The 23,788-nt window shown below is 36.3% G+C and overlaps 1 protein-coding gene across 1 annotated transcript; it reads left to right on the forward strand.

Moving 5' to 3' along the window:
- The first annotated feature begins 18,442 nt into the window (after positions 1-18,442).
- On the forward strand, positions 18,443-21,740 carry LOC113760012. Its single transcript, XM_027302591.1, has 4 exons — positions 18,443-18,667; positions 18,753-19,145; positions 19,257-20,342; positions 20,403-21,740. The coding sequence occupies exons 1-4, from the start codon at positions 18,443-18,445 to the stop codon at positions 21,738-21,740; spliced, it is 3,042 nt and encodes a 1,013-aa protein (XP_027158392.1).
- The last annotated feature ends 2,048 nt before the right edge of the window (positions 21,741-23,788 follow it).

Raw genomic sequence — 23,788 nt, forward strand, 5'->3', positions numbered from 1 at the left:
AAATAATCCTGCGCTCCTTTATTCAATAATTTTTTTACTCGAATTTTCGAAAAAAGTGCAGACGAGACTAGTCTACCTTTCACATCCAATTTTAGGGTCGCGTCTCCTACTATACAGAACTCCACCACCTTAGTCTTGCAATTCAACTGAATATTATAACTAGCCAACCAATCCATTCCTATAATCACGTCATACCCCTTGAGATCTAAACTTATCAAATCTACCACCAACTTCCGTTCTCCTATCCAAACCTCACAATTTTGATAAATCATGTTGGTAATTAGGTTTTGATTCCCAGTAGGTGTTCTAACTTTCAAGTCATAGGGTAATTTAATGGAATTTATATCAATACCGCACATGAAGGCAGGATTTACAAAAGAATGGGTTTCTCCAGGGTCAATTAAAAGTTTAGCTAAGCGGTGGAATACAGGGATCGTACCTTCCACTACTTCAAATGACTCGAGAGCTTGCTGATGGTCCAAGACATAAACCCTAACAGAGACTCTCGGTCTACTCCCACTGGCAGTAGGTTGCTTAGGGTTTGACTTCTCTAGTTGCGAACTTTTATTTCCTTTACGGGGTTTAACAAGACAGGCTGCGATCTGATACTCTGAACTACTGCAACGGAGACATTTCTTCATTTTTCGCCAGCAAGTATCCTTGGTATGGTTTGCCTTACCACAATACCCACAATTCACCCGAGGAGCTAATGCAGGGCCTCCTTAAGGCTATCCTCTGTTGTCCTCTCTCGCTTTGAGCCCCTCTTGATGAGCTCTTTTCAGTGTCCCTGGGATTCAAGCTCCACCCGCTTTTCTTCCAAACTTAGGAGACAGTACATTCTGATCATTTCGCCCCATAGTACTACTAAATGCATCTCGTCTTTTTGTTTGAAAAGTTCGAACTTGAAATCGGACATGCTCCACTCGTTGAGTTTTCTCAAGAGAATCGCTAAAAGTATCAATTTGAGTTGCGACTAAGTCTTTTTGGATTTTCACATTCAAACCCTGTACAAATCTCCTTATGCATTTCTACTCAGTAACCACTAGCTCCGGAGCAAATTTAGAGAGTCTAGTGAATTAAATTTCATATTCTGCCACACTTAAAGTGTCTTGGCGCAGTCTGATAAATTCATCATCTCTTTTCTCCTGAATTAAAGGTGGAAGAAATTTCTCATTAAATTTCTTAATGAAGTTAAATCAAGTACGTGGAGTTTGTTCTCTGTCCCATTTTGTCCTTACTACGTTCCACCAGAAATGGACCGCGCCTTCCAACTGGAAAACGGCGAAAGTCACTTGTCTTTCCTCAATATAGTGTAATACAGTAAATATGTCCACCATTCTTTCAAACCAATTCTCAGCAATTTCGGAATTTTGTCTTCCAAAAAATTTAGGAGGAGAAAACTTTTGAAACCGTTCTAGGGCCCTATTCTCATCTAGTTTAGGGTCCCTTTGCTAATTACCAGGTACTTGACCTTGCTGGTCAACTAATCGGGTTAATAAGTCAGTCATACAATTGATAACCGTAACTATCTGGTCCCCTTCTTCAGCTCTAGATCCCTGGTTCTGATTTGCTACATATCCTTGTTCCTCTTCTTGATCCCGGGCTTGCTTGAGTCTACGCCCACGACCCCGACCACGTTGTCATCTACCATCCATTATTGCTCACTGGTCTAGGATCCAAGTATTATAAATAAGTGGGGGGCAAGTATTTGTATATAATAGATATTTATTCATAATCAAAAAGTCAAAGAAAAATAAAATCAAAATCATGACAGGCAAGTAAAACACAAATCATTTAAATGTCAAAATCGAAACAAAGTCAAAGTCAAAGTCAAAATCAATATACATTCAAAGACTAATATTAGTTATTTACAAGCTAACAAGGCCAAAAGTAACAAACACAGGGCCCAAAAGTACAGATATAGTCCATCAAGCCATATCATACAAAAGCCAAAGTAAATAGTCAAAAGAAAATTGTACAACCACCGAGTCATCACATCCTCCTATCCTTCCTATTTACAATGTTTAAAATCATCAAAAATGATAACCTAACAGTCAAGACTTAATCCGCCGTAGAACTAGATGACCTCCCATCTTGGACAGGTTCAGCTCCTGAGTCGTCTCCCATGTTTGAAGTCTCGTCACTTAATTTTTCAAGTAGATCTCCACAAATATTCAGGATGGACTCAGCTCTAGCGCTCACCTTCATCGCTCCCCTAACCAATTGCTCATGGGCTTCTCCAAGTTGCGCACAAAGATCATTGATCCTTTCCTGGCCCTCAATCATGTCAGCCTCACGTTCTTCAATCCTGTCAGCTTGCACTTTTATAGTTTCCCTTAATTAATTCAATTCAGCTTCAAACCTAGCATTAACATCCGCTAGGGCCACTAGATCCGTCCATCATACACAAAGTATAGATAAAAGTTTAAATATTCCTAACAAAAAAGAAAAAGATCATATATAATCTTAAGGTCGAAAATTTCAAATACGTCCAAACCAATTCACACCTAGGCTCTGATACCACCTGCGACAACCCCACCTCTCCCCAAGGCGAACCCTAAGGATTAGTGAATTGCCTGTCCAACTCTCGCTAGGACTCAGTCAACTAATGAACCAACAATTCAAGAAAACTAGCGAAATATTTTTGAAGTAAATGTTACAACCCATAAGGAAAATATAATCGTCACGCCAACTTCCCAAACTTAGAATATAGAGGTAAATGTCAAACTTACAATCCCAAACTTAATTTACATAATAAGTGCCAAACTTACAAATTCAAGTTTACCAGAGTCAAAGATAATGTTTTCTAAACAAAAGGATTACAACCCAAAGTACAAGTTCAAGATAAAATTTAAGGCTACGCAGGTTCTTGATAACAGCCCCAACACAGATTTGTTAAGGAAAATAAAAGAAAATGGGGTGAGTTAAAAATCAGTGAGACTCCATATAAACATGTAGGCGTATAACCAATTAGAGGCGTAATATAAACAAGTAAACACAGTATAATACTGGAACAATTTAATCACAATTCAATTTAAGAAAATGAGTGACTTCCAAAAACTAAATCCACTTAAGATTGATCGTATCGAGAATTCGTTCACTCTCCGTTAACGTTTACATGTAAAGAATTTAAAGTCCATAGAGCACAATTTTCTCTAAATTTCGTCTACCAATCACCCCCTTACCAAATCCGAACACCTCAAACTGTATAATTAGGTAATACTCGAGTATACCAGTTTTCGGATTTCAGTAAATAGTCCCCAGGGTTCATCGGTCTTCTTGACCAAACCCTTGCTGGTTCGATACAACCGACTCACCTATGAGATTGGGCACTCAAACAGTCACAGTAGTTGATGGGAGATCACCCAAACGACGTATAGTCAAATATAGAGAAAATCACATCTTAAATTATCAGTATACAGAGCTTCAGTAGAATCGAAGGAGGTCAAGTGTGATAAAGTACACGCTCACCTCAAGTTTGTCAAATCAAATGTTTAGATCAAACAATCATAAACCAAGTATTTAGATATCTCACTTAGACAGGTAATAGGTAGTGGAACACTTATCTATTAAGAAATGCAGACTTTGTCCATCAAGTCTCGTGGTTACCCTCACCTTTGTTTCCCAATCCTAGAGCAACGAGTAAAAGTCGTTAATATTCTAGATTCACTTTTCAACCCAAACGTAAGTTCATTGGGTGACCAAGTGGGTCGTTAATCGACTCAATTTACAATGCAAGTTAGACAAAAAATGTAGGAAAATGTTATAAGAAAATGAGTTTGACAATTGTAAGAAAGTTGAGTAAAAGGAAAATTTCATTAAAGTTCAAAAGGGTTTTCTAGGGTATAACAGTCGCGCGTGCGTAGTCTCGAAAAAATGGCCATATCTCATTTTAAAAAAGTCAGAATCGTGCACCATTGGTGGCGTTGAAAACTAGACTCGAAAGAATTTCCAACGGTATAAGATTCAAACTCTAGTTCCTCTTCTATCAATACCAGAAATCCGGGGAAGTTGACTGATTTTCCTGTTCTGATCAGCTCAGGACTTTGACAACATCACCTAATTTACTTGCTCCATTTCACCTCAATTCACACACAAGCTTAAACCAATGTTTAGCCAAGTTTCTTAAGTTCAATTAAGGTTCAATAAGTCACAAAGATCAAGGAAAAACCTTCAATCCATGGCCGGCTAGCAAGGAGAAAAGAGAGCAGTTCCAAGTTCACATTCACCACCAAACTCCATGCTTTCATTATTTTTAACTTAGCTAGCATTTCAAGAGTTATTTCTAACTTTAATAGGGTTCATTAACATGCTAATACATCAAGGAAAATCACAAACAAAGTTTAGGCAAAGAATCAAACACATGGCATGCCATACATCCAACCTTACTTCCACTTACTTAACTCAAAGAATTTAATCACAAACAACATCAACCCTACTTCTAGTTTGTCATCAATACCTTAAAAACCTGATATTAAACAATAAAGCTAGGGTTTAAGGATCAATTACCTCTCTTAAATGAAGTTTGAACCGTCCAAAAGTCTACCAAAGCAAGAGTTCTAAACTTGAATCACAAGCAAGCCTTGAAGATAGTTTTCTCAAACTATCTAAGGTTCCTTTTCTTTTGTTTTTTCTCGAAGTCCAAGTTAGGGTTTCAAGCAAGAAAATGAAATTTTTTCTTTTCTTTTTGGAGCTCAAGAGGGCTGGCCAAGCAAAGAAAAAAAATGGGGCGAAAAAGGTTTGAATTTTGCTAATTTTCTTGGTCAATTTGTTTGAGTGGTTTGGACATTGACACTTGACCCAATCTTGGCCAATCCTTCCCTTAAATTTTGCCAAATAATGTTTCTTCCCTTCAAGTGCTTCAAATGTCTAATTAGCACCCTTAAACTTTCACATAAGGTTTTAAACACAATTAAAAGGTATTTGGTCATAGTGCATATAGTGAAATAAAATGGTACCAATTCAAGGAGATGTTACAATTCATGTAGAAAGGCAATGCAATGCAATGCAAGAAAATGTTTCAATTTATTTAGTCTTAGGGCAATGCAAGTGATTTAGGAGAATTTATATTTTTAACTAAGGGTTCTCACATTTTGGCCCTGTAAGGGGAATGAATTGTGGACGAAAATTGGTGTAAAGCGGTGATCTACGGACAATGTTTTCTCTAAACGTTGGCGGAGTGTCAACGGGTTTGGATCAAACTACTGTGACTAGGAATGTAGTTCCCGAGAGCTAACTGTATCCTTTTATCTGAATCACTCTGTGTTAGTTGTGGTGTTTGTTTGTTTCTTTAATTGATATTCATGTTCGATAACTTAATGACTGATCTATTTGATTTTGTTTTCTCGTTTATTTCTGATTGCATGACCTTGTGGTACTTCATTGAGAAAAAATTCATTCCGTTATCCTTGCTTTCCTCTGTATTAGTAAATCTCATATGTATTTGTGTAAAATTGAATACTTTGACTTGTATTCTAAACTTGAATCATTAATGACTCCATTGTATATAGCATTGGATTGTGGTGTTTTGAAATTATGTTGTTCGGTTTTGTGCCTTCTGAGAATTTTGGATTAGTGAATCCTGACGAGAGTTGGGTAGGCAGTCAGCTAACCATTGTTATATGCCCTAAGGGAAGGTGGGGTTATCACAGGTGGTATCAGAGTTTAGGTTAGAAATGACCTGAGCAAAGAGAAGTTTTGATCTTAAGAAAGTATAGTGTGTCATGTTAGAATGTCATTAAGTATGATTAAACTTATCTAAGTGTAAATTGTATTTATCCTTGTAAGTCATGGAAGAAAATGGTAGAAATGGGAAAAGTGAGCTGCTTCAGAGACGTGTTCAGGTTATTGATTATGAAGAGAGGTCAGGGGGACCGATCCGATGTTGGAGTCCCGCATGCCGGACTAGGAAATGTAACCATTGTCAGAACTACTCCTACTCTGACCATGTGATCTTGGCAGTACTAGATGAGAGGAGGAGACTTAGACATGCCAATTCTAGGAACCAAACCAAGATGGAAAGGATGAGAAGGATTATGGTGATGCAAAGGGATAGGATCTGAGAACTTTAGGAGGCTATTGGTTAGAAACAAGAGCGGACGGATGCTATGCACTAGCAAGTGCAAGCGGTTAATGAACACTTTCCTAGGGTACTGAGGGAAGTAGGAGACCGAACTGAGGGTATTTTGTAGGAATGTAGGGCTTTACTTGGAGAGGTGGTGGATGTAAATTTGGTTGATGTAGATCATAGTAATGAAGTCCCTAGAAATGAAACATCTGCTAGCTCTATTGGGAACTAAGTTAGAACTCCTGTGAGCTATGTTTTGACCCTATGTGAGAGGTAGTTAGGAAAGGCCCTCGTTTAATGTTTTCTGTACTTTTGGTATAGTTTTTTAACTATACTTTTATTATGATCCTGCTACTTTTTTTAATGAGATTGCTTTTGGTTGTAACCCACTTTTATTGTGTGATTTGTATGAAAGGGTTGTGTTTAGATGTACTTGATTTTCTGACTTGTTTATATCCTTATGTCTCGCCTATGCATCTATGCATCTTTAATTTTTGTATATGTATTTCGACCTTAAATTTATTAAAAATAAATGGAGGATAGATGTCATGGGCGAGACCGTGGGCGTGGATCCAAGCAACCCCTGAATTAAGGGGGTGATCATGAATCGATAGCCGAACAGAATCGCGAACCAAGGGCCAATCCCAACGAATAGGTAGCTACAACCATACAACATATGACTAATCTGTTAGCACAGATAGTGGACCGTCAGTATCAAAATCTTGTTAACCAAATTGAAAACCCTGGAAACCTTGTGGAAGGGAAAGATAGAGCCATTGAACGATTCTAAAAATTCTCTCTACCAAAATTTCTTGAGAACCTGACCCTGATGTAGTTGAGAGATGGTTAGAGAAAATAATTGATAATTTACAGCGTTGCATCATACTGAAGAAAGGCAAGTGACTTTCACTATTTTTCAGTTAAAGGGAGCAGCCCGTTTTTGGTGGAACGTGATACGAACGAAATGGAAAAGAGAACAAATCTCAAAGATTTGGGTAAATTTCATGAGGGAGTTTAATACGAAATATTTTCACCCCTGATTCAGGAGATAAGAGAAGATGAATTTATTAGATTTCGTCAGGGCATCCAAAGCGTTGTCGAATATGAAACTCAATTTATCAGGTTATCTAAGTTTGCTCATGAATTGGTAGTAACAGAGTAAAAGCAAATAATGCGCTTTGTACAGAGGTTAAATGTCAAAATTCAGAAAGATTTAGCAGTAGTCCAAATTAATACGATTGATGATGCTGTCGAGAAAGTCCAACGGTTTGAAAGTGCGAGACTTCAAGTTAGAGTTTTTTAGGCAAAGAAACGAGGTGTGTCTAGTAGTAACTTTGAACACGTCGATAGGAATGTACCTCAAAAATTTGGAAGAGAGACATGTGGAATAAAACTTTCGAGGACGTCAAGAGGAGTCCATTGCTGGAGAGAACAATAAAGAGGTGCCTCACAAGGAGACTTTGTATCAGCTTTCCGTGTCTCTTGTGGATACTGTGGAAAGGTAAACCATACTAAGAAAAGTTGTTAGAGGAAGAAAAGAAAATGTTTGCATTGTAGAAGCGCCTAGTATCAGATCGCCAACTGTCCAGTTCCGTCTCGAGAAGGGAGTGGGACTCAGAAATTAAATAAGACAAACTCTGGACAGACAAAGGTGGAAGGAAATAAATCAAAAGTGCCGACTTGGGTATATGCAATGGAGTAATATCAGGTCTCTGATTCATCTGAAGGTAGATCCCTATGTTCCATTGTTTAGTTGAGATTTTAATAGAATCTGGTACTGCCCATTCCTTTGTCAACCCTAATTTTATATGCGAAATTGATGTGAAACCTGCTAAATTGCTTTATGATTTGGAAGTTAGAACACCTACGAGTGACCAATGTTTAATCACTAGTACCGTTTGTAAGAACTGTGAAATTTGGATTGGAGAGCGAAAACTATTGGAGAATCTGATAAATTTAGCCATTAAGAGATATGATGTCATTTTAGGCATGGATTGGTTAGCCTAATATGATGTTCAGTTAGATTACAAGAGAAAAGTAGTCGAATTTCGCATATCGTGGAAGGCAACCTTAAGATTAGATATAAGGGGTCGATTAGTCTCGTCTGCACTCATTTCGAGAATTCGGGTTAGAAAATTATTAAGTAAAGGAACGCAGAATTTTTTAACTTTTCTAATAAATACTCTAACAGATAAGGTAAAAATAGAAGACGTATAAGTAGTAAAAGAGTATCTGGATGTTTTTCCTGATGAACTAGCATCGTTGTCTCCAGAGAGAGAGATAAAATTTAAGATCGATTTGATACCGGGGACAACACTTATCTCCAAAACTCCATATCGGATGACACAAACTGAGTTTAATGAATTAAAGTTGCAGTTGCAAGATTTGTTAGAGCGAGAATTTATTCGAAAAAACGGATCTCCGTGGGGAGTTCCGGTACTTTTTGTTAAAAAGAAAGATGAAAATTTAAGATTATATCTAGACTACAAGGATTTGAATAATGTCACGATTATTAAATACCCTTTACCACATATTAATGAATTGTTTGACCAATTGCAAGGACCTGTAGTGTTTTCTAAGTTAGACCTTCGGCAGGAGTATTATCAATTGTGAATTAGGAAGGAGGACATACTAAAGACTGCTTTTAATTTCAAATATGGACATTTTGAGTTTACAGTAATGTCTTTTGAATTAACCAATGCCCCTATAGCATTTATGGACTTGATGCATCGAATTTTTAAACCCTACCTGGATCAGTTTGTAGTCATGTTTATTGATGATATTCTTGTTTATTCTAAAACCCAAGAGGAGCATGAACAACATTTAATGATTATCTTACAAATTTTGAGAGAATACCAGTTATACGCTAAATTCAATAAATGTGAATTTTGGTTCGAAAAAATGTCTTTTCTAGGGCATATAATTTCGAAAGATGATATCATTATTGATCCGGCAAAAGTAGAAACTGTCGCTGAATGGAAACGACTAAAAAAATCCTATTGAGATTAGAAATTTTTTAGATTTAGTTGGGTATTATCGGCGCTTTATCAAGGACTTCTCGAAACTTACAGGACCTTTAACTGATCTGACGAAGAAGCATGACAACTTTGTTTGGGATATCAGATGTGAAACTAGTTTTCGAGAATTGAAAAGAAGGTTGACCATAGCGCCAGTTTTAGTTTTGGCTAATGGAAATGATAGTTTTACTGTATATACTAATATCTCGAAAGAAGAATTAGAGTGTGTATTAATGAAAAATGGAAATGTGATTGCTTGTGCCTCTAAAAAGTTGAAATCTCACGAGTGAAATTATTCGACCCATAATTTGGAACTAGCAGCTGTTGTTTTTGTTTTGAAAAAATGGAGGCATTATTTATATGGGGTAACTTTTGAGATCTATATGGATCATAAGAGTTTAAGTATTTAGTTTCTCAAAAGAAGCTAAACTTGAGATAGTATCGATGGATGGAATTTTTAGAAAATTATGAATGTATGATTAACTACTATTCTGGGAAGGCCAATGTAGTAGTGGATGCCCTAAATCGAAAAATTCAAGTGGCCAAGTTAATGATTAAGAAATGAAAAATGTTAGAAAAGATTAGTGAGTGGAATTCTCGCCTTGAACACCAGAAGGTGATTTTAAAAAATATAACAGTGAGATCCACCCTACTAGATCGAATCAAAGAGATTCAGAAGAAAGATTCTACAGTACAAAAGTGGATGGAAAATGTGTAAAAAGGAGAATTACCCGATTTCAATTTGAGTCTCGAGAACATTTTGAGATATTGAAACCGAGTGGTTATACCGAAAGATGAAACATTGAAAAATAAAATTTTGGAGGAAGTTCACTGGTCTAAATATATGATGCATCCGGGTAGTAGTAAGATGTGTCAGAATTTAAAAAAATTATATTGATGGGATAACATGAAAAAGGAGATTACTCAGTACATTCAGACATGTCTCATTTGTCAACAAGTCAAAACCGAATATAAAAAATCCTCAAACTTGTTACAACTCCTTGAGATACCTGAATGAAAATGGGAGCGCATTATGATGGATTTTATCTCAACTTTTCCGTGGACGCAAAGGGACCATGATACCATTTAGGTAATCGTTGTTCGGTTAACCAAATCGGCCTATTTCTTGCCAGTGAATATGAAGTATTCCATGGAAAAATTGGCTCAACTGTGTATGGATGAGATTGTGAGATTGCATGGGATACCAATAAGTATAATCTCAAATAGAGATCCCTGATTTGTGTTCGATTTTGGCAAATATTGCAAGAAACCTTAGGGACTAAATTGAACTTCAGTATAACATACTACCCTTAGACAGATGCACAATCAGAAAGAACCATTCAAATCCTTAAGAATATGTTAAGGACATGTATTATGAATTTTGGAGGTAATTGGGGCCAACACATGACGTTGGTGGAGTTCGCTTATAATAACAGTTATCATTCGTCTATTCAAATGGCACCATACGAAACCGTTTATGGAAGAAAGTGCCGGTCACCAGTTTACTGGGATGAAATACGGGAAAGGAAGATTTTAAATCCAACGACAGTGTCATTCATGAAGGATGCATATGAAAGAGTCAAGTTAATACGTCAGAAACTCCAAACAGTCCAAAGTTGATAAAAGAGCCACGCAAACAATCGCAAGAAGAATTTGAAATTTGAAATTGGAGATCTTGTGTTTCTTAAGCTTACTCCGTTACGAAGTGTCACAGCAGGTAAAGGAAAGAAATTTCAACCAAGATATGTGGGACCATTTAAAATTCTTCAACGAGTAGAAAAGGTGGTATACCGACACGAACTACCACTAAATTTATCCAGGATTCACGATATTTTTCATGTCTCGATACTTAAAAAATGCCATCCTCATCCGACTCACGTGCTATAGTCAGAAGAAATTGAAATAGATGAGTCTCTAACCTATGAGAAGAAACCTGTGCAGCTACTCGACACGAAAAGTTAAAGAACTAAGAAATAAGCAAATTCCCTTAATGAAAACCTATGGGAAAATCATGGTGTAGAAGAGGCAACCTATGAAGTGTAGGAAGAAATGCAAAAGAAATATCCTAAATTATTTATTAATCAAGGTGAGAATTTCGAGAATGAAATTCTTTTAAGAGGGAAAGAGTGTGAAGATCCGAAATTATTTTATATTTTATTTTATTTCTTTGAATACGTTTTCCGTTACTTTACTTTATTTGCCTTAATTTCTTAGATACTTTTACAAGTGAGTCAAGATTTTTATTGTTTTTCTTCTATAAGTTAGTGCATGTTAAATTCGTAGTACATTATAGAAGTGGGACCTATAGTGAGGTGTATGCTATAAATTTGAAAGATTATGAGGAGTTTGGTGTAAAGAGATATTGTTTTATAAGGTGTTAAGAGATAATTAGAAGTTGGCTAAATATTTTAGTACTTGGAAAACAATTATATTAGGATTAGTTCTTGAATTACCATTTGTTACAAAACCATGGAATCTTGATTTTGACCAAGACTATTCTTGGTCTTTATCTTAAAAAATTTGAACAAAAATCTAACCATTTCTTCTTCTTCTTGGCCGAACCTTAGGGAGGAAAGAGAGAAAAAAATTCCAATTTCTAACTTGATCTCTTGCTTGATTCCTTGAGAAATCCATCATAAAACCCTAATCCAATCCATAGGAAGTTGTATCAAGGAAGGAGGGAAAACTTGTGTGGAATGATTTGGGGGAAAAAAAAGCTCATGATTGCATTTCTCCTTAGGATTTGAAGGTATTTATGTCAAAAAACTATCTTTTCTCTTGTATCTTGCACTTGAATGGATTTATGACTTGATAATGGTAAGTTTCATGGAAAATTTTCTAGTTTTGTGTAGTAGTTCGAAATTTCAAGTTTTGATTGAGAAATTCCAGCCTTGAAATGCTAATTCTAGCTTTACTATGTCCTTTTAGTTTTGACATGAAGATTTTTATGCTTTTGTATGCACTTTTGGCTTCACTATAGGAATTTCCAGCTTTTGTTTGTAAATTTCACCTTAAGGTTCAATTTTTCAGCTTTGGTATGGTTGTATATGAGCTAGGTATATGTCCAATTTGGTTGGTTTTATGGCTTAGAACAAGTACCCTTTATATCTTATAACTTATGGTCTTGATTAAAGTTGATGTGCCATGAAATTAAACTTTAAATTTGAAGGAGAAATTTAAGAAAAATTAGGGGAGACGCTGGTGAATGGGAATCAGATTGGTTTCCTTTAATTGTGGGGTAATTTTGTGGTAAATTTGCCTAAGATACTTGGTAAACCCTTAAGCTTTACTTGTGTGTTGAATTTTAGATTAAATGAAGAGTTTTCATTGTTGGTTTTCTCTAATTTTTCTGGCTGCGATTTTGCTTGTTGGCCGAATTGACAGTGATGCGTTTCACCTTGTTTTTCAACCTTTTCATGATGAGTTTTGGCCAAATCTTGCTCATATTACTTGTTAAAAACTTGAACTACAATGGTGTGTTGAATTGGAGTGAATCTAATAGTTTAAAAAGGTGAACCACCTTGGTTTCTTCACTGTTTGCTGCTGGAAATTTTCAGCAATGAAATGAAATGTTGAACTCTTTGGTTGTTCATGTTTCTTGGGTCCAAATGCTTTCCTTTCACTCCAAAATCATACTAGAATCATTGCCCTAGTATGTACTTGGATTTTTTCTCGGTTCACCTAAGTTTTAGAGGTTGGACCATAATATATTTATCTTGGTTGATCTTAGGGTTTGTCGGTGAATACGAGTATAACCCCGAGACGAACGTTTAACATTGCTCTGCTTTGAACTGGTGAGTGTACCACCTGCATAACTTGTTGCTTAAGTGAACTACTATGTGACTGAAAGCTATGATTATTTGATTGTGACTTTGATTTACTATTGGTTGGACAGGTGTGTACTTTATCACACTCGACCCCAGTTGATGGTTGATTGTTCTACTGGTCACTTGGAATCTATTACGTGTGCTTGAATTGAATGTCATTTGGAACATACTATCCAATGACCACACTGTGAACTTGGGCCCAAAGCTCATTGGCTAGTTAATCGATTCGTGCCGCTAAGGGCTTGGTCAAGGTAGATTGACCGGCCATGAAAAAACTGTTACTGATTCACTGACCTCTGATTTCATTCTGAAATTTGGTATACTCGAGTATTACATTCACTGTTTGGTGTTTGGGCTCGGTAGGAGAAATGAATGGTGAATGGGAATTGGTATAAAGTGGTGATCTATGGACAATGTTCTACTTCTCTAAACGTTGACGAAGTGTTAACGGCTTTAGGTCAAACTATAGCAACTGGGAATGTAGCTCCCGAGAACTAACTGTATCCTTTTATCTGAATCATTCTGTATTACTTGTGGTGTTTGTTTGACTCTTTAATTGATATTCATGTTTGATAACTTAATGACTAATCTATTTGATTTTGTTTTCTCATTTATATCTGACTGCATGACCCTATGATACCTTATTGAGTGAAAACTCATTCCGTTATCCTTGTTTTCCTTTTAGGGGCGAAGATTTGGGATGGTGATTTTGGGAAGAGCTGAGCTAGTTTTAGATCTTAAGTGTTTTGTTTAACTCCTCTACATTAGTAAATCTCATATGTATTTGTCTAAGATTGAATACTTTGACTTGTACTCTAAATTTGAATCGTTAATGACTCCATTGTATATAGTATTGGGTTGTGATATTTTGAAATTATGTTCGTTTTTGTGTGCCTACTGAAAATTTTGGATTGATGAGTTTTGGCGAGAGTTGGGCTGGCAGTCAACTAACTCTTAGGGTACACCCTAAGGGAAGGTGGGGCTGTCACACATAAGATAAATTTGTATAACATTTACCTCTTTCATTTACAAATTTTTTTTGCTATAAAGTTATAGATTGATTTTTAATCAAAAACCTCAAATGGCCGGTAGCTCTTAAAATATTTAGAAAAATTATTATAAAAAACTTTAAGAGCTTGTAAAATATTTCAAAATAAATTAAAATAATTATTGTATATTTATTTGTCTATCTCTTTAAAACTTAGTTGATATATTATTTGTTGCAAGTGCAACTGGTGAGAGAATTTTTTCCTTTTTTTTTGTAGAAAGGTAGTTATGCAATCAATGGGACATTGATTGTTGAAAGATTGTTTAGTTAGTCATGTTTGAAAAATGTTTTAGCAATAAATTGATTTTGCAACATAAAAATCGTATGAATTGTAGTATTGCAAAACTATGTTGTGTTACAGGTATAGGATCTTGGTCCTGCCATTAGTTAGGGGTAAAAGTTATGATATTGGAAGGACAGCTGTGGCCTAATCATGATAAGGTCCACAAACTTTTCATTGTTAGTGGCTTTGAATACTGTCGGGTAAACATGATTTCCTATTAATGGATACTTTAATATCTATTTTAGTTAATTGTAAATACATTAGTCATCTTTTTCATATCAATTTTGACAAACTTTGTTTGATTTTCCTTATAACCATGAATATAGGAAAGTTAATGAATTATTTCGACCACCATACTCCTAATATGAAATTTTGGATGAAGTTAAAAACGTATTTGTGCACAGTATTACACTAGAGGGAGATATGCCTATCGCCAACTTTGTTCATTTCTTGTCGGTCACTAGCATGATAGTTGATGATCAATCTGAAGCTATAATTATTAGGAGTTTTCATTGGCCAGTAATCTATAATTTGGTTAAAAAATTAAAATTTTTGGATTTTTTCAATAAGGTCAATATCGATTTATCGTCCAAAGATTTATTTAGCAATTGGATTTTGGTAATTGGATTTCAGTTGAATAGTCGATATTTCAGTAAAATATCCAAAATTTTAGATTGGGTTTGTAAATTAGATTAGTTAAGTGTATTTAAGATGTAATTAAAAATATAAAAGCTATTAATATGTTAGTTAATATGCTTTTAGGGTCACATGTTTGTTTATAAGCATAAATTATAACTTATAACACTATTGACTAATATAATAATATGTAAGATGATATATTAGTAGGCATGAAATATATAAGATATTTAATTAAAATATAAAATTTGGTAATTCGATTGGCAATCAAAAGTTTGGGAATCGAATTTGAATGCCCATTCCCAAATTATTTAACCAAATTTTAAAATTGGATCTTAATCGATTTTCTCAAATTCCATTTAATTTTCTAAATTGGATCGGCCAGTTATTTTATTTTTTCTAAAGTGTGGTCACCCTAGTAATAATTTTTTCTTACATTGCTAGATTGAACTCCCCATCTCATCTAAATGTCATGGACATTAGGACCTTGTTGTTTGATGTTGGCTTTACAGATATTGAACAAAGTGTTGAGGCTGTACTTATTAATCCCAATAGTGAAATCTTTTTATGCATAGTGTTGTAGCATTTCTAAGAGTTTAGTTCAGACTATCACATACAATAATCTCTCAAGCGAAGACTAATTGCTCACTTCTATGAAAGCAGAAGTATTCACATGCCAATCTTCCTCCTTGGAAGGGTACTGAAGCGTTTTGTGTCTGCAAACAGAGGAACAATCTCAGCACTAAATACAAACACCCACTTTAGCATTAAAAGGCATTCCGACATTCTTAGGTCTACCATTACTCCACTATCGACAAGATCTCAACTTTAGTTCTGATTGGTGGACAAACGGAAGCAGTAAAGTGCAGGCATTACACTACCTTCCCTGTAGGAACTTTACTCCAAGCTACGACAGGTATCTTTAAGGCTATTTTCCAAGGTTCTTTCAAGGTTCTGCATGTACTCTTGAGCTGCAAGTTTTTTTCTGCCTGTTAGTTTTCTTTGTTTTTTTTACTAAGCTTTTAATTTAAAAAAAGGGGGGGCTGAAAATAGGAAATGTTATAAAAAAAACTATCTTTTCCCAAACTTTCTAGTCTTGTTGGTTCATCATAGCAAACATGTGGTGCCTGATTCTTTTCATGGTTTTTTGATACAAATGGAGTAAGTTTGGCGTTTGGGAGGAATTCCGGTCTTGTATACCTGAACTGCTTACCCTCAGTAAAGCACCCTTTTGGTACATTTGTTGGTAGGAGTCCCTCTGGGGTCAGCCATCCCCCACTTCTAGTTTCTTTGTTCTGGACTAGTTTTGAACTGTGATATTCCCTCTTAGAACATCAGTAGGAGTCATGGCGGAGGAATTAGCTGAGATACTGGAAAGATTTGAACTTTCCAACAAAGAAAGGGGAGAAACAGAGCTGGACTTGGGAGATGTGGGAACAAGTGTGAAGGAGTGCAAGGAAAGTGGTTGGGAAGGTAATGGGTGAGAAAATCATAAATTTCGTGGGAGTAAAAAATTTTGTTACACTAGCTTGGGGCTACCCTAAAGGTCTCAGGGTAGTGGAAGTAGGTGTAAACACTTTCCAGTTCTTTATACCAAGTGAGAAGGATAGAGAAAGAATTTATAAGAGAGGTCCATGGATTATTGATCGCCAGATCTTAGTTATTAAACCTTGGTTTGAAGGATTTGAAAAGGAAGGCGCTGATTTTAACCTCGCTCCATTATGGATACAAGTGTGGAATCTCCCAGTGCACTGGATTTCTAAGGAGGTGGGAAAAAAATAGCATCAGTTTTTCATGAAACTAAGGAAGTGATTATCCCTCAAGGAGGAGGAAAGGAAGGGAGGCACATCAAATTACTTGTGCTGGCTGACATCTCCCAACCTCTTATGAGAGGTACCATGGTGAAGATGGAAGGAAAAGTGAAGTGGTTAAGTTTCAAATATGAGAGGGGACCTGATTTCTATTATACATGTGGCAAAATAGGACATAGCGAAAGGAACTGCTCCGATAGTAGTTTAGGTGGAAGAGGCCAGCAGGATAATCAATTTGGGCCATGGTTGAGAGCAGGATGGGGAAATTGTTGCCTCAAAAGGAAAGGAGAGGGAGGCAGCCTGCTAACATTTCCCCTCACAAGCAAAGGTGGGGCTTTGAGGATGGCGAGCTGGTACCAAAAATAGGTGAAAGGGAGCTAATGGAGAGGAGTCAGGCTAGGGAGGATGAGAATGCACGTAAGGATAGTGGACCTGTTGGGGGGAATATACAAACAGATGGCGTAGTGACAATTCAGGAACTAGAAAATATGGAGGACAGGGGTGAGGAGATGGATAACAGTAAGGGAAATGAAAAACAGACACAGGAGAGGCTTGAAGGGAGAATATGTGGCGGTCAGTTAGATATAGTCCTGGACAAGGAGGTACAACTATCCGCTAAGGAACCTGAAGCTGTGGGCATGCAAGTGGAAGATCAGACAGATGTGATGGAGACACCCAGTAACAAAGGAATGACTAGAAGATCAGGGAAACAGTTAAAAGCTCCAATGATAAAGAGGAAATCCATGCGATAGGTTCAGCTTACTAGGCTGAGTAAAGAGACTACGAGAAAGAGAAAATTCCACCTGACTGATGAAGATATGGTGGATGTGGAAGTCACTGAAATAGTTGGAAAAAAGTGGAAAAAAGGGGATGATCCAGATAGCGGTGTAAGCCAATATGAAGAGGCGGTGGCCAGCCTTTCTTGGCCACCCATGAATGAATGAAAGTACTGGTGTGGAATTGCCAAGGTGCTGGGAGCCCCTTGACAATTCCCCAGCTGAGGGAGGCTTGCAACCTCCTCTCCCCCAATATGGTCTTTTTGTGTGAGACCAAAAACAGACAACAGTTTATAATGAAAGTGAGAAGACAACTGCGGTTTGATGAATGTGTAGTGGTAGAGTCTATGAATAAGTCAGGTGGTATGACAGTAATGTGGAACAATGAGGTTAAAGTTATGGAGGTCCAAACAACTGCTTTCGCTATGGAAATCCACATTATGGACACCGATAAGAATGTGGACTGGTGGCTCATTGAAATTTATGCAAGTACGGATAATCAAGTTAGAAGGAATCAATGGCAAGTAGTACAACGAAGGAAAGTTCTATGGGGTCCTAGATGGATGATTACAGGTGATTTTAATGACATTACATCAAATGAGGAGAAATGGGGCGGTAGAAAGAGAGAGGAAGGAACCTTTCAATATTTTAGGAACTTCATTGAACAAAATGGACTAATTGATCTTGGTTTTGAAGGTAACCCCTGGACATGGAGTAACCACTGGACTCAAGAAGGTGAAATCAAACAAAGGCTAGATAGAGCTTTGGAAAGTAATGTTTGGAGCCAAGTGTTTGACAGAACTCTAGTTAGACATATAGACAATGTTGGATCAAACCATAGTATGATGCTTATAGATTCAAACCCTCTAACTGAAAAGAGAAAGAAGTGATTCATTTTTGATAAAAGTTGGCTGAAAAAAGAGAGGCTAGAACAAGTGATCAGTCAGGCGTAGGAGGAGGAGCAAACAGGCTCCAATATGTACAAAGTGCATAAGAAAGTAACAAACTGCAGATTGGCGCTACTGAAGTGGAAAAATAACTTCCAAGGAAATGCTAGGAAGCGGATTGACAATCTGAAAAAGTTACTGGAGGAGCTCAAAGTTTGTGACTGTGATGACAAAAAAGCAAGGAACAGGGATCTTAGAAGACAATTAAAGGAGGCTTACGATGAAGAGGAACTTTTCTGGAGTCAAAAATCAAGAGTGCAGTGGCTTAAGGAGGGGGATAAAAATACTCATTTTTTTTCACTCTAATGTCAAAGGAAGGAGACACGGAAACAAAATTCAGAGGCTACAAAGGGAGGACACCACATGGACTACATCGAAAGAGGAAATTGGAGAAGAAGTTGTGAATCAATTTAAGGAGCTATTCGGAAGTAAGGGAGTGACTCAAACTGATATGACTTTGGAGGGAATATCACAGACAATATCAGACCACATGAATTCTGAACTAACCCAACCAGTCAAGGACAAAGAAATTAAAGCTGCAGTTTTCTCCATGAACCCAACCAAAGCCCCTGGTCTTGATGGCATGAAACCACTGTTCTTTCAGAAATTTTGGCACATTGTTAAAAATGACATCATAAAAGCCATTAAAAGCTTCTTTCATTCGAGTCATATGTTGAAAGCTATGAATCACACAAACATATCCCTTATTCCCAAGGTTGAGAACCCCACTGAGGTTAAGCAGTTCAGGCCTATAAGTTTGTGTAATGTACTGTATAAAATCATTTAAAAAATTTTAGCAAATAGATTGAAAAAAGTTTTGGGAAAATGTATTAGCACAAATCAGGCTGCTTTTGTTCCTGGAAGGCAGATTTTGGATAACGTGATCATATCTCATGAGTACTTGCATTACCTCAAAAACAAAAGAGAAGGATCTCATGATTTTATGACCTTAAAACTAGATATGTCGAAAGCTTACGATAGGGTTGAGTGGGGTTATCTTAAGGAAATCATGGTAAAACTGGGATTTTGTGCTAGATGGATCACTTGGATTATGGAGTGCATCACAACAGCTTTTTTTTCCTTCAACATAAATGGAGAGCCTAAAGGATATGTCATACCTTCAAGAGGAATTAGACAAGGCGACCCTTTGTCACCTTACCTATTTCTCTTAGTCTCACAAGGCTTTTCACACTTGCTGGATCGAGCACAAAGGAACAAAAAGCTAACTGGGATGAGGATCAGTAGGAGTGGCCCGTCAATAACTCATCTATTCTTCGCAGATGACTCGTTAATCTTTTGCAAAGCAGACAAGAGACAAGCTGAAGAAGTGAGGAGAATTTTGAAGATTTATGAACATGGCTCACGACAGGTGATCAACATGGAAAAATTCTCAGTGTTCTTTAGTAGAAATGTGGAACAAAATGATCAAAGAGAAATCTGCAGTTGCTTGGAACATATAAAAGTGGTGAAGCAAGGGAAGTATTTAGGGCTGCCAATGGTCATCACTAATACCAATGACCAAATTTTTGGGTTCATTAGAGAAAAATGCAACAAAACGATCTTCAACTGGTCCAACAAACAGTTAAGTCAAGCAGGAAAGGAGGTGTTGCTGAAAGCAGTAACCATGGCAATGCCAACTTACGCAATGTCATGTTTTAAGCTTCCAGTAAAGTTATGCAAAGACATCAATGCCATGATGGCAAGATTCTGGTGGGGGGAGGATAATGGGAAGAGGAAAATGCATTGGTGTTCATGGAAAAAGCTGTCCACTGCAAAGAATAATGGAGGACTAGGATTTAAAGACCTCCAAGGCTTTAATAAAGCCTTGCTAGGCAAACAGATTTGGAGGATTCTCACGTGCCCCAACCTATTGCTTAGTAAAGTGCTGAAAGCCAAGTACTACCCCAACACATCACCACTAGTTTGTGAAGTAAGAGGAAATGTATCATGGATATGGAAGAGTCTAATGGGATCAAGAGACGAGGTGTAGCGTGGAGTTAGGAAAAGAATTGGAAATGGGAAGAGCACCAACATTTGGGAAGATGCTTGGCTACTGGATGGGAAGGAAGGAAAGGTAGAAGCCCCAAAACCCCTGGGATGCAAGATCACAAAAGTTAGCGAGCTGATCTCCAACTTCAGATGGAAAGCACCACTCATCTTCCGGACCTTTAGCCCACATGAAGCTAGGAATATACTCAAAACGTCTATAAGTGTGACAAGTAGACCTGATCGCTACTTCTGGAGTCATAGCACAAATGGAAAATACACGGTCAGATCTGCTTATGAAGCTTTCACAAAGAAGGATAGGCAGCCTAATGCACAAGTGAGCAGATTGGGAGAAACAAGTTGGACAGGGGGGAGCAACAAAATCTGGAAACAGCTATGGAAAATGAGAATAACACACAAGTACAAGTTGTTTTTATGGAAGAGTCTACATCAAGTGTTACCCATACGAGAAGCTATATTTAGGAGAACGGGAAAGGGAGAACTAATCTATAAGCAGTGTGGAGAAACCAATGAGACAGTTGAGCACATTTTCTTCCAATGTAACAAAGCAAAGTTGATATGGAATATGGCTCCTTTACAGTGGGATGGGCTTCATGAGTACACAAGTGATTTCAGGAAGTGGTGGAGTAGGTTAATGGAAGTAAAGGTGCGAAAGGATGGAATGCAACACATTTGTTTAACAGTGGACATTCTTTGGCACATTTGGAAATCTAGGAATGAAGCAGAATTCGAAAGCAAAGATAGGCATCCAATGGAAGTTGTTCGAAATGCAGTGAACGATTGGGAGGAGTATCATCAATGCCTACAGGTACAGCAACGTATGAGCATCTCCAAAACAGAATTAGCAAACGACCCGGGGGAACTAGACCGAAACATCCTGAGCATTCATGTAAATGTAGGGCAACACAAGGAAGGACATAATATGGGAATTGGCATCACAGCAACAAATGCAAATAACCAGATTGGTGCTGCGTGGATACTCAGGGAAAGAAGTACTGGATCAGCTGTTTTGGACAATTTGGTGGCTATACAATTGGCACTTTGTAAGCTAAAGGAACGCGGCTGGCAACACATACAGGTTCAGACATCATGTAACCAGACTTTAAAGTTGATAAACTGTCAAGCCCCAACCAACATCTGTATAGCAGGCCATCTTGAATGCATCAATGATCTAAGCTTAATGTTTAGGACATGCTCATTTGTTAGCCAGCCTAGTAATGGTAGTACTAATACACTCAGTTATAAACTGAGTAAGCAAGCAATGCACATCTATTTTGATGAGGAGTTCTTTGATCCTCAGTGTCTTAGTACACTTTTGTAAAGCAAAACTTGAGCCCTTGCTCATATATTGTAAATTCTCTCTTAGTAGAAATATATTCATCTATCGTTTCTGGAAAAAAAAAAAGTATAGGTTTTGTGATTGATTTGCATAGATCAAAATATAGACGGAATAAAAGAGTTTTTCAAAATTTTGTGTGATAGGTGATTCATATTATGCTATTTGCATGTCAAAGGAGATGCTATGGATTGATAAGATGTATGAGAGATTTGCTAACTCTTGCTTGCAATTAAATCCTTTAAAGCAGTTACATGTCTTTCAAATTAGTAAGGAATTCAATCTCCCTATTGATTGTGCTGCACGTATAGGATTAAGATTTGGAGATTGTACAGAGTTTGATAGCAAGGAGTTCCAGAAGAAAATTGCAAACTCTAGAAAACCTATGCAAGTTGGTTCCTTCTATCTGTCAAACATATAGTGGTTAGAAGATCGGATCTGCCTTCCTTATGTGCTAAGTTGAGATTGGCTTGAAAATCCTTATATGATGTTAAATAAAAAGTTGGAAGCGATAATGTGAGAAAAGTATTCTATTGCAGTTGTTGAAGATGGTTTTCTATATGGCATGTTAGATTGTTGCATCATTAGTGGAACTGGTTCCATCATTACTGAAGCATTGTCGGTGGCATTGAAGTACATTTGATTTTCTCTAAAGCTATTTAAATAGTATTTTAGACGTTGACTTTTTTTTCTTCATAGTATTTTGAATGATATATTAGATATTTGATATTTTTTCTAAAATTATTTGGATAGTAATTGATTTTATCTTTAATTGAAACTTTATTTCTTTTATGTTAAAGTATTTAAAATCATTATTGGAAATTGATATCTTTCTTTATTTTAAGTGATGGTTTGTAGATTTCACCATTATCTATGATTTGAACTTTTATTTGAGTACTTAAAATCAATATTATAAATTGACATATTTTCTTTAAGTTTTGTGTACTTATAATTTGCGTGTCTCAAAAAATCAAGAGTATGATACTCTCAAAATTTTGTATCATAGGAAAGGTAAATTGTACTATCTGAATATCAAAGAGGTGCTACAAGTTGACAATATACTATATGAGAGATTTACCAGTTCTTACTTGTAATTGAAAAAAGTATTTGTAAGAGATACATATCCTTCAAATCAATAGGGAAGTTAGTCTCCTTATTGATTGTACTACACATATGGAAGTGAGATTTAATGATTATGCAAAGTTTGATAGCAAGGAGTTTCAGGAGATAATTGCAAACTTTGAAGAATTAGGCAAGCCAATTCCTTCTCTTGTATAAAAAATATATTGATTAGAAAATCAGATCCTCCTTCTTTTCATGCCAAATTAAGAATGACCTTGAAAAAGTTTTATATGGCATTAAAACAAAGCTAAAAGTGATACTATAAGAAAAATGATTACAACTACTAAAAGCGATTTTCTGTGTAACATGTTGAATGGTTCAATCATTATTGAAGTTTACATCATTACTAGAGGATTGTTGGTGGCATATGGAAGATTATTAGTAACATTTGTGATTTGATATTTTTTTCAAAAACCATTCTGATAAGGATTGTTGGTGGTATTATGGTATATGTGATTTGATATTTTCTTGAAAACTATCGGATGAGAATTGATATTTCCTTGAAAACTATTTGAATTTCGAATGAGAATCATTAGTGGCATTGTGGTATATGTAATTTGATATTTTCTCGAAAGCTATTTAGATGATATTTTAGGCACTTAGAGTTGATTTTATCATGATTGGAACTTTAAACTTTGTTTCTTTCTTGTCAAAGTACTTAATATCAAAATTGAAAACTGATATCATTCCTTTATTTGAAATAATGATTTGTGGACTATGATATTTGAAAATTTTGTATTGAGTATTAATTTATCTTGAGAAAATTCATTAAGCTACATAGATTAGGTTATCTTAATTATTTAAAAATAAAACACGGTTATCTTAATTGCTGCAACATGTTGAGTTTTTTTAAAATGTATTTATACTTTTCTTGAGTTGCATGTGGTTCGTCAGGATGGTTCTTATTACTA

This window comes from Coffea eugenioides, chromosome 2 (assembly GCF_003713205.1).
Source record: "Coffea eugenioides isolate CCC68of chromosome 2, Ceug_1.0, whole genome shotgun sequence".
Classification (NCBI taxonomy): Eukaryota; Viridiplantae; Streptophyta; class Magnoliopsida; order Gentianales; family Rubiaceae; genus Coffea; species Coffea eugenioides.